This window comes from Rhea americana, unplaced genomic scaffold, assembly GCF_003343005.1.
Source record: "Rhea americana isolate MKP2758 unplaced genomic scaffold, rheAme1 scaffold_665, whole genome shotgun sequence".
NCBI lineage: Eukaryota > Metazoa > Chordata > Aves > Rheiformes > Rheidae > Rhea > Rhea americana.
In genome coordinates this window covers 2784-14200 of record NW_028186829.1, presented here as the reverse complement: position 1 = coordinate 14200, position 11417 = coordinate 2784, and the positions used below count along the sequence as shown (strand labels likewise).

General features: G+C 63.7%; 1 protein-coding gene across 1 annotated transcript in view; it reads left to right on the top strand.

Moving 5' to 3' along the window:
* UNC13A (unc-13 homolog A) overlaps positions 1-9023 on the top strand; it is a gene marked incomplete at its 3' end in the record, with an annotated part of 36760 nt that extends 27737 nt beyond the window's left edge. The window contains exons 17-34 of the mRNA XM_085320896.1: positions 42-183; positions 693-862; positions 1387-1502; positions 1617-1780; positions 1917-2067; positions 4240-4308; positions 4470-4559; positions 4820-4954; positions 5412-5545; positions 5939-6024; positions 6318-6444; positions 6572-6668; positions 6850-6993; positions 7509-7592; positions 7965-8042; positions 8335-8423; positions 8547-8699; positions 8900-9023. Of these exons, the coding sequence (XP_085177022.1) occupies positions 42-183; positions 693-862; positions 1387-1502; positions 1617-1780; positions 1917-2067; positions 4240-4308; positions 4470-4559; positions 4820-4954; positions 5412-5545; positions 5939-6024; positions 6318-6444; positions 6572-6668; positions 6850-6993; positions 7509-7592; positions 7965-8042; positions 8335-8423; positions 8547-8699; positions 8900-9023 (2153 nt within the window). The remainder of the gene's footprint in view (positions 1-41; positions 184-692; positions 863-1386; positions 1503-1616; positions 1781-1916; positions 2068-4239; positions 4309-4469; positions 4560-4819; positions 4955-5411; positions 5546-5938; positions 6025-6317; positions 6445-6571; positions 6669-6849; positions 6994-7508; positions 7593-7964; positions 8043-8334; positions 8424-8546; positions 8700-8899) is intronic.
* Between the last annotated feature and the right edge of the window lie 2394 nt (positions 9024-11417).

Below are 11417 nucleotides of genomic sequence, written 5' to 3'. Positions count from 1 at the left end.
CGTGTGCCTCCGTGTGGACGCGTGTGCGTGGCGTGCTGTAGTCGTTTGTGCCCAGGGTCTGCAAGCCAAGGATAAGACAGGTTCCAGTGACCCGTATGTTACTGTTCAGGTTGGAAAGACGAAAAAAAGGACTAAAACTATCTACGGCAATCTCAATCCGGTCTGGGAGGAGAATTTCCATTTGTAAGTCCGCCCCGTGCGCCTCCGTCCCCCCCCCCCCGGCTTTCAGCCCCTGCTCTGCCCGCCGGGCACCCGCTCCCCTGCGGGGTGCCAGGAATCGGGGGCCTGATCCTGCCCCAGGGACACCCTCGGGGTGGAGGGGGCTGCTGGGGTAAGGGGGAGCCCAGCGCCAGGCTCCTCAGGCTCCCGGGGACGGCGTTTCCGGGCATCCCCCGGCCTCGGGCTGTCGCCGCCGGGCTCCAACAGCAGTGCCGGCGGCTCCGTGGTGGCTAGCGGGGACGGCCGGGCTCGGGCCAGCTTCCCCCGCGAGGAGGGGGCAAAGCGGCTGCGTTTTGCCCTCCTGCAGGCTTTCGGGGCCGTCGCTTCTACTCCCGCCCGGCTCCAGCCCGGAGCTGGCCGTGGGGAGCGAGGGACGGGCGCTGGCTCTGATTTGGGGAAACCGAGGCGTGGGGAGCGGCCGGGAAGGTTTCCCCGCTCACGCTGGGAGCTCTCCCTTCTTGTCCCCCCTGCAGCGAGTGCCACAACTCCTCCGATCGCATCAAGGTCCGCGTCTGGGACGAGGACGACGACATCAAGTCCCGCGTCAAGCAGCGCTTTAAGAGGGAGTCCGACGACTTTTTGGGCCAGACCATCATCGAGGTGCGGACCCTGAGCGGCGAGATGGACGTCTGGTACAACCTCGGTAAGCGGCTGCGCCGGCGCTGCCCGCTCGGACTGCCGCTCTCCCGGCGCAGCCCTGGGGCAGCCTGGCCCTGCCGCCGCGTGGCGCGGAGGCCGTTTTCGGCACGGTAGCGTYGAGGCTGCCGTGAAAAACATCCTTTATTATCCAAAGCCCGCTGCGGTCGAGGGTTTTCCCCCTCAAAGCCGTTTGCCCCRGAGATCTGCAGCACTGGGCTTCTGCAGAGGGGGAAACTGAGGCACAGAGCGGGCCACCTCGCTCCCGGAGGGCCTTGGCAAGCTGGGGATTTAGTTGGTTCCGGTCCAAATCTGTTATTACGATGCCTCAGCTGCGTCGTGTCGAGGCCCGGCGGTGCCAGGCGCTGCGCGGCCCCGGCGAGGAGCCCCCCCGGCGCGGCGCGTTGCCCCGTCTCGCGGGCAGGGAGCGAGGCGGAGAGGCCCCCGGTCGCAAAGGGCCGGCGGGCGGGCGGGCGGGGGGGGGGGACACGGGACCCTCACGTCTCGGCCCTCTCTCTCCGCCCCCGGCAGACAAGCGGACGGACAAGTCGGCCGTGTCCGGCGCCATCCGGCTGCACATCAGCGTGGAGATCAAAGGCGAGGAGAAGGTGGCCCCGTACCACGTGCAGTACACGTGTCTGCACGAGGTGAGCAGGCAGCGGGCACCGCCGGGGCTGCCGCCGGACCGCGGGCGCCCGCGTCGCCCCGTCCCCGGCGGCAGCACCCGCCGGTGACCGGTAAGGACTCTCTTGCGCCTCCAGAACCTTTTCCACTTCGTGACGGATTTGCAAAACAACGGGGTGGTGAAGATCCCCGACGCCAAGGGCGACGACGCCTGGAAGGTGTACTTCGACGAGACGGCGCAGGAGATCGTCGACGAGTTTGCCATGCGCTACGGCGTCGAGTCCATCTACCAGGCCATGACGTGAGTCCGTGCCGGCGGCTCCGCCAGCCCCGCGTGGACCGTCCTCCTGCCGGGACCTCGGTCCCCCGCTGCCGTTTGCGCTGGTTTGCCATCGCTCCCCTCTCTGTCCTTTCCCCCTCCTCTCCCCCCCCCCCAGGCATTTTGCCTGTCTCTCCTCTAAATACATGTGTCCGGGGGTGCCGGCGGTGATGAGCACGCTGCTCGCCAACATCAACGCCTACTACGCGCACACCACCGCCTCCACCAACGTCTCCGCCTCCGACCGCTTTGCCGCTTCCAATTTCGGGGTAAGTCCGATGGTGCGTAAACACTCCTTCCTTCTTCTCTCTTCTCTTGGGTTGGGGGCGGGGGGCTTGTGGGGCAAAAAGGGCCGTGCAAAGCCCCCGCCCTCCAAACCGCAGCCAGGCAGCGGGCCTTCGGCCTCCGTGCCTCGAAATAAAGCCACCTCCCGTTGATCGGGAAGGAAACTGGCCGCCGTCTTCTGGGAGAAGGTCTAAATTCGCTCCCCGAATTATTACGGTAAAGCTTTGCTTGCAATTCGACCTGGCTTCGATCGACGGGCGACAGCGCGCTGCAAACCGCCGCCCGTCGCCGGCAGCCCCCCCCCGGGCGCTGCCCTTCCAGCAGGAGAACGAAACCTTTGCGGCATCCGTCCGCCTGCCGCGAAAGCCGGCGGCGACGAAACGCTTTTGCCTGCCGCGCGCCGGGAGCTTTGCACGGCTCTGAGCGCGTCGGGTGCAACCCGAGCCCGGAGCAAACTCCCCCGGAGCGCRCCGGAGGAGAGACGGGGCGCCCGGCGGCACCTCGCGCCCGGGGCGACTTTGCGACGGGGACGGGTTGGCCCTCGGGTGAGGTGCAAAGGGGACGGGCTGGGCTCTCAGCTCGGCCGCTCTGCGTTTACACGGGGCGGACCGAGGTGGGAGCCCGGCCCCGGCTAGGACGAGGCGCTGGGTAGCGAGGGCTGGAGGCAGCAGCACGCGCGGAGAGAGGCCGGCTTGGTTCGTCTCCCGGTTCAGCCAGCGCAGGGGGTAGCTAGAGCCGAGCGAGCGCACCAGGGTCAGAGCGGAAGGAAGAAAAAAGAGGAAAAAAACCACACGAAAAGCCTTTTCTCTAACGTGTAGGGTTTTAAAAACTTGTTTCTTTCTCTTTTTTTAGAGAGCCTAAAGGTTGGGTCCTAAAGCGCCCGGCCGTGTCGCTTTAAGCCCGAGCGCCCGGCGTGTGCGGTTTTAAAGCGCGCTGCAGCCGTCGTGTGCCGGGGACGCACGGTCTCGGCCCAAAGCCTGGCTTTGCCGTCTCCGGCGGGCGAGCGCTCGGAAGGTTTGCGGTCGCAAAAACGCAGGCTGCGGGACTCGTCCGGCGCCGGGGAGCACTGTCCCCCCGACACGCCGCTGCCCCGGCCCCACGCCGGCGGCCCCCCCCCCCCAATCCCCGCCGGGATGCGGGGCTCAGCCCCTGTCTCCGGCCACCTCCCCGCTCGCAGGGCAGGGCGATGCCGACGCGCGGCGCAGGAGCGGCTGCGCCGGCGGCCCCGGCCCCGGCTCGCGGGGCGCCGCCGGCTGCGGGTGAAACCGGGGCTCTCCAGGGAGACCTGCGGGTTTGCGGACGTTTACACGGGCAAAGCGCCTCCGAACGGCGTTTCCGTTGCTTTTCCTTCAGCTGCGGCACAGCAGCCCAACGGCTTGGCCTGGGTTAGCATCCTCCGGCCCCGCGCGAGGTCCCCGGACCGAGCCGAGTCAGAGCTCCCCTCCCCGGGGGATGACGCCCGCCCGGGGCGCTTCCCTGCCCGCGGCCCCCGGAGCTGCCCGGGGTTGGAGCCAGCCCGGTCGCGCAAGGTGGCATCGTCTCGGCGAGGCCCGAAGCAGCTCGTGCCCAAAATTGGGAAGATTTTGCCAACGCGGCTCTTTCCTCATCCTCTTTCTTTGGAGCCTGTGAAAGCCCCCGGGGGGGCCGGAGGCGCGATCGTGGGCACCCTCCGCTCGCCCCGGCCTCAGAGGAGTTTTGGCCGGCGGGGCAGATGTACCTGCCCGTCTCCCCCCCCTTCCCCACCAGCGAGAGCAAAGGGGATCCCTGGGCGCCCACAGGGGTTTTTTTTTTGGAGGGGGGGGCTCTCGCTTCCGCACTGCCCGCCGTCGCCGAGCGGGGACCTCGTCCTCCGGCGGGGGCTGCGCTTGCCCCGGGAGCCTCCGACTGCAGCCATCCGCTCCACGCCGCCCGCTGACGACCCCCCGGCCACCGGCGAGGACGGGCTCTTCTCGGCAGGCGTCCTGCCACGCTGCTCTAGCGCCCGGCCCCGGCAGGGCACGGCCCGCAGGAAGGCAGGAGCGGGGGGGGGACGAGCCGCGGGGCGGTGCAGGGTCAGGGCTGGGAGAGCCAGGTGAAGCGGGGAGGAGGGGACGGGTGGGGGGACGGTCCCGGGCGCTTTTCCCCCGTTTACCTGGCTCCGGGGTGTTTCTCCGCAGAAAGAACGGTTCGTCAAGCTCCTCGACCAGCTGCACAATTCCCTGCGGATCGACCTCTCCATGTACCGAGTAAGCAGTCTGCGGTGCCTCAGTTTCCCCACCTGTGTAAGGAAGAGGCGGCTGCTCTCTCCTGCCGGAAGAACCAGGCGTTTTGCCCGGGTTTTGGTGGCCCCTGGGCTGGGTGGCCCTTGCGCCCCACATTTGACAGCTTTTTCTTCTCCCTTTCGCAGAATAATTTCCCTGCAAGCAGCCCCGAGCGGCTGCAGGATCTCAAATCCACGGTGGATTTGCTAACCAGCATCACCTTCTTCCGGATGAAGGTATTGCCTTCTCTCCCCATCCCTCGGGGGGGGCAGCCTCCCCCTCAGTACTCTGGGCAATTGCCCCAGCGATGTCCTCAGCTTTTCTGCTCCCGTTGGATTTGCATCTTTGGATTCCTCGTGGCCCCAGGCCTGTCCGGATTTGGGGGGAGCGTTGGCCCCAAGGCGGTTCCTGGGCTCGCCGGGGTCTTGTCTGGGGCCGTGGGTCTGTCTCCAGCGATGGCCGATGCAGCTGGCTCCACGTCTCGCTCCCCGTGCAGGTCCAGGAGCTGCAAAGCCCACCCCGAGCCAGCCAGGTGGTGAAGGACTGCGTGAAGGCCTGTCTCAACTCCACCTACGAGTACATCTTCAACAACTGTCATGAGCTGTACAGTCGCGAGTACCAGACAGACCCGGTGAGCAGGGCAAGGAGAGCTGGGACCTGCTGGGACTTCGCACACGCGGCCACCCCTGAGCGCTCAGAGCCAGCCCTGGGCCCCCAGCCGTGGTGGGGACAGGGCAGGGGGACCTGCCTGCTCTCCCTGCCATCCCTTTCCCCACCTCACTGGGTTTTCCTTCCCTTCTCCCCCTGCCCCCTTGCTGCTCTGGCCCTTCTCCAGGGTGCTCAGCCCCACGCAGAGCAGGCCCCAAGTCCTGGGCAGGGCTTGAGGCCCCTTGCTGCAGTCGAGACTGGTCCCATGTCCCTAACGGACGTGGGGACTGTGTGGAGCCCGTGGATGATCCCAGGTCCCCAGCACCATGGGAGGGACCAGCAGTGACTGCCTGCCAGCCTCCCCATTAGCCCCACCGTGAAATTGAGCCACACAGGGCATGGGGGTGACTGGAGCCTCCTCTGTGTCCCCGTCGCTCCAGAACAAGAAAGGCGAGGTGCCCCCCGAGGAGCAGGGCCCCAGCATCAAGAACCTGGATTTCTGGTCCAAACTTATCACCCTGATAGTTTCCATTATCGAAGAGGACAAGAACTCCTACACGCCCTGCCTGAACCAGTGAGTAGATGTGGGGAAAGGGCACTGTGCTCGATTCGTGATTGAATTAGTGCTTTGGAAGTGGGAAAACTGAGGCGTGGGGCAGGGGAGGAGTTGGTGGGTGACTTACTTCCAACCTGCGCAGCAAGTTAGCTGTCAAGCTGGGGAAAGACCCCAGGAGTCCCATTTATGGACACAACCACATAAGCCCGCCACAAGCAGCAGGCAAAGAAGAACCATCAAGGTTGCCTTGAGCCTGGCTCCGTGCACCAGCCCCACCAGGTTGGGGACAGTCTGGGGATAGCCCTAGCCATGCCTGGGCTGACATGGGTCCCTGCTGTGGTCTGGCCCTGGCCACGGAGCCTTATCTCATGCTCCAGTCACCCGGTGAGCACACTGTCCTCTCCTCCCCAGGTTCCCACAGGAGCTGAACGTGGGGAAGATCAGTGCCGAGGTGATGTGGAACCTCTTTGCTCAGGACATGAAGTACGCGATGGAGGGTGAGTGCCCCTCGGTTCCCACTTGAGTATTCACTGGGAAGGAACAAGGCTGCTGGGCAGGAACAAGGCTGCTGGGGCATGAGGGAGGCTGTTTCATCACCTCCGTTAACATCATGTTGAGGTTACACCCCTCCCTAGAAATACCTACAGCCCAATCTAGCTTTGCTCCATCTCCTTGGCATCTCCAGAGCCACCTCTGGGGCCCTGGTGAGACTCGCACTCAGATCCCCAGTCCAAGGGATGGGAGGGCTCGAGGCGACACAGCCCCATCCCGYTCTTGCCTTCCCATGCAGAGCACGACAAGCATCGTCTATGCAAGAGCGCCGACTACATGAACCTGCACTTCAAGGTGAAGTGGCTCTACAACGAGTATGTGACCGAGCTCCCCTCCTTCAAGAGCCGCGTGCCTGAGTACCCTGCGTAAGTGCAGATCTCGAGGGCATCTGGGGAGGGATGCTGCTCACCGTCTTGCAGTGACAGATGTCCTCCACCTTGCTGGACTGGTCTAGTGCTGGTCACACTCACTGGGGACGTGCCTCTCTTCCAGCTGGTTTGAGCCCTTTGTGATCCAGTGGCTCGATGAGAATGAAGAGGTGTCACGAGATTTCCTGCATGGAGCACTGGAGCGGGACAAGAAGGATGGGGTATGATGGGAGCTTGTCTCTAACTCAAGCCTGGCACCAGGTTCTCCCCTTCTACCTAGCAGGCAGATGGGTGCAGGATTGTCCCCGGGCCACTGCAACCTGGGGTGGGTGACAGAGGATTGTCCCCTCAGCCAAGAACCACCCCCATGCCTCCAGCTCATGCTCTCTCTCCCCCTTGCAGTTCCAGCAGACGTCCGAGCATGCCCTCTTCTCCTGCTCCGTGGTGGACGTCTTCTCCCAGCTCAATCAGAGCTTTGAAATCATTAAGAAGCTGGAGTGCCCTGATCCCCAGATCGTCGGGCACTACATGCGGAGGTTTGCCAAGGTGGGGACCTGCCACGCTGTCCCTGGCCCCTGGGCTCTGCATGCCACCTGCGAGCGCTAGCGTGTGAGGCACAACCTGCCTCCAACAGCGACACTTGAGTGAACCTGTCTCCCAGAGACCCCATGGCTCTCCCGGCTTTGCTAGCGTGGGAGATTAGCTAATTAATAAGTTAATTGTTTAATTAATCTAGATTAATTAAATGCCACCAGCTTGCTGAAGCGTGGCAGGGGAGTGGCATGTGGGCTTGCTGGCTGGTGGCGGATGCCTTCACGCCTGTGCCGATGCTGGAGCTGCCCGCTGCCACCCGTTGAAACCAGACATGCTCGGTCTGGCTGGGAACGGCTGCACCCACACGGGTCTTGGCACATCCGGGGGGATGCAGGGCCCAAGGAGGCCACAGCAGATCCGTGCATTGGGTTACTTCACTGCCATGAGACTCACTGTCTCCTTCCCTCCCTCCTTCCTCCTCCTCTTTGCTCTTTTCTGGGCCTGTCCCATCCTTCATGTGGCTGCAGACCATCAGCAACGTGCTGCTCCAATATGCCGAGATCATCTCCAAGGATTTCGCCTCCTACTGCTCCAAGGAAAAGGAGAAAGTGGTGATGTACCCTCTCATCTTTCTGGTGACCCCACGCAGTGACCCCAGCTGTGATTTCAGACCCAGAGCTGGTCCCCACTGTCACCAGTCCAGCCTCGGTCTCATGTCCGATGGCTCAAAGGAGGCCTGGCAACTCCCAAAATGCTGCCATGCGGGGTCTGTGTTGTGGCTGGCCTGGGCATCCCTGCTCTGTGCACGTCCCTGCCTCTGATATGGAGATGCCAAAATGAGCAGATGGGACGGGAGAGAGCCTAGTTTTGTGGCGTGGCCGCCTTGCTTGGTGTCTCTGGGGTGTGAGGTGGTGGTGTGGACGCTAGTTCCTGTGACATCGTGGTGTTCGATGCTGACCGTCCTCTCCATCCTACCTCTCCAGCCGTGCATCCTGATGAACAACATCCAACAGCTCCGAGTCCAGCTGGAGAAGATGTTTGAAGCCATGGGGGGGAAGGAGGTGAGTATTGGGAGCCCCCAAGGGGGAGCCCCACAGAGGGGCTATATCAGTCTCCTCTCCCAGGGGCCAACCCCTTCCCCAGCTCCACAGTGCTGGACCAGACCCCCTTTTCCTCCCATTTCATGTCTGCATGGATCACCCTGTCCCACCCCATGGCACCTGCTCTGCCAGCAAGTCGGACCAGGGATAGGCTTTGCCCAACCCTGTGGTGCTTTTGGGGTGCACCCCAAAAGGCACCCCAGGAACAGATAAGGGATACTGATGTCTTCTCCAATATGTCCCCTTTCTCCAGCTGGATACAGAAGCCAGTGATATCCTCAAGGAGCTGCAAGTGAAACTCAACAATGTCCTAGACGAGCTGAGCCGAGTCTTTGCCACCAGGTATCTCCAGGCAAGGGGACGAGGGCTGTTGGGCAGGGAGAGCTCTTGGGGGTCTAAGAGCTGCAGCTGAGGCCAGGCCAGGGACTCTCTGGGCTGAGCCCTCTGGGCGTTGTGACCCCCCAGCTTCCAGCCGCACATTGAGGAGTGCGTGAAGCAGATGGGTGACATCCTGGGCCAGGTGAAAGGCACTGGCAATGTCCCTGCCAGCACCTGCAGCAGCGTTGCACAGGATGCTGACAATGTCCTGCAACCCATCATGGACCTCCTGGACAGCAAGTGAGTGTGGGGGACAACGCCAGTATGGGGACCCTTGTGACAACTGGGCTGCCCCAAGGCACCCCAGGAGCAATGTGGACCCAGGCAGGGCTGACATCTCCCAATATCCCATGGGGACGGTGGGGCCCTTGATGTGGCCAAGCAAAGGGTGGTACCAGGTGTGCTGTGCTCAGACCTTCAGCCTCATCCCCTTTCTGCAGCCTGACCCTCTTTGCCAAGATCTGTGAGAAGACAGTGTTGAAACGGGTGCTGAAGGAGCTCTGGAAGCTGGTAATGAACACGATGGAGAAGACCATTGTCCTGCCCCCGCTCACTGACCAGACGGTGAGTACCAGAGGACAGGGACCGGGAGGAGGGACACTGGAGCTGAGCCACAGGTGGCTGATCTGGGGTTATACCTCGTGTGTGGATGGCCTGTGTGGGACATCATTGCCTGGAGCCCTTGCTGACTGCTGAGGACATGGGGGCTTCACTTGCCTACCCAGCTCATGGCCGGGAAAGGAATGGAGGAGGGAAAGGTCCATGCTCAAGCCAAGTGCCCAGTGTGATCCAGCTGAGCTCACCAAAGGACTGTCAGTCTCCTGCCACCCTCATTGTGGCACCAGGAGATGAAACTGGTCCTTTCCTCTCCATCCTTCCCCTCCAAGCTGTGGGCACAGCATCCATGCCGTGCCTCTTCAGCATCAGTCTGTGGGCACGGGCCCTGCACCGGCAGGTAAATCTGGTGACTCTTGGGGTGCAGCAAGCTATGGCACGTCAGCCTTGCTGCGGGGCTGGGATTACTCCAATGAACAGGAACTATATCTTCTCCAGGCTCAGGGGGTGATGTGAAGATGAGGATAGTTTCCCTGGGTTGGGACTGAACCTTTGCTCATGGGTTCAGAAAGACCCAGAGGCACAGTAAAGCTCAGGGAATCATTCCTTGGAGAGAGGCTTTCTAAAGGCTTCATGGCTCCGTCTCGCATTTCTGTGTGTCTCGGTGCTCCTGCATGTAGCAATGCACCCCAGGGTTTCATGGGGGGCCACCACTACCTATCCCAATGGCTTTTGGTGGGGGAGCTTCTGTTCTCTCAGGTCTAGCAGGGAAGGGGCAGTTCCCCCTCCACCGGACCGGTGACACCCAAGGCTCTGGGCTGGCTGCGCAGCTGACCCTGTCCCTGCCGCTCTTAGGGGCTTTTGTCTCTGTCATGGAGCTGGGAGCTGGGACTCCAGGATGGGCTCTAACAAGGAGCCACCGACTGCTGTGTCACCTCTCCCAGTGCCCCAGGGCCGCGGGGCTTCTCGCGCTGTGTGTGTAAGGGATGACGTGATGCAGGCTGTTTCTCTCCAGCCCTCCGCAGCGAGGTGGCCCAGCTTAGCCACCACCAGCTTGCACCTTGCCCCAGTGCAGAGCACGGCTCAGGCCAGCCCACGGGGAGCGAGGGCGCCGGGCTGCCCTGCGACAGCGTCGCTCCCGGCTGGGACCGCGCGCTCTCGGCCAACGCGGTCAAAACTCCAGTGCTAGCAAGGAACCCGGCGCCGCTGGGTCCCCAGCCCAGCCCCGGCTCCTGTCCCCTCCCTGCCACGTGCAGAGCCCTGTGCGTGGGGAGAGGAGGCTCACGTGGATGTGTGGATGGTTTCAAATGCCGCTGGGCAATTTTTCCCAATTTTTTAGAGTTTCTTGCTGGAGGCTGGTCTCGCCGCAGGGCCGGGCCCAGCTGGGGGCCTCTCTCCAGGCTCTGGCCTGTAGACGGGCTGAGGCAGCCGGAGGCTGGGTGCTGGAGCAGCCCGTCGAGCGGGTCGAGCGGGCTTTTGCTCTGCGTCCACTGCCTCCCTCAAACTGGGCGGGCATCAGCAGGGCTCGAGTGGACATGTTGCCCCGCGCTGGGCTGCAAGCCACCCCGATGCAGCCGTCTGGCTGGGATGGACCGGGAGGGATGGGATGGGACCAGTTTGGTGCCATGGAAATCAGAGATGCCGGCAGCAGGGTAAGGGCATGGAGCGCTTTGGGGACCGGCGTCAGCCCCGAGCGCGGGGTGCCTTCACGGCTCTGCTGGTCCCGGGCCGGCGGGAGGGCGCCYGGGGCTGGGGCTGGCCTGGGGGCAGCCGGGGGTTGGCGGAGGGACACGACACTCATGTGACGGTTGTTCTCTCCAATTGCTCTGCTCTCCTCTCAATGGCAGATGATTGTAAGTACGGCAGCTCCCTGTCTGTCTGTCTGTCTGTCCGCTGTGTGTCGGTCCCGACCTCGCCGGTTCTTGTCTTGTGTGGCTGCCCGTGCCCTCCCCTCGCCCTCCTCCGGCCCCCGACTCACTTCACCTCCGTGGCCCCCTTGTCCTCTCGCTGCCCGCTTGGCACCGGCTCCAGCTCCTGGCGGGGAGCCCCCGCCGCGGCCCCGAGCCGGGGGGTGCGGAAGGGTCCTGGAGGCGCCCGGGGCGGCTGGATTTGCCACGGCGCTGGGTCGGCGATGGGCTGGGGGGGGGGGCGTGGAGACGTGGGGGCAGTGGTGGAGATGCGGCCAGGGCAGTGCCACCTAGCCAGGGCCAGCCAAACCCGGGCTGATCCCATCTCCTGGCTCCGTGCTGGGGAGGAGGGGAGCAGTGTGTGCCAGGCGGATGGGGCTGCTCTGCCTGACCTGCCGTGCCTCAGTTTCCCTATGTGCAGTGGCCGTGCCAGGAGGATGGGGGGGGGGTGCTGAGGGCAGAGGCTTTCCCAGCCTCGGTGAAGAGCATCTCGCTG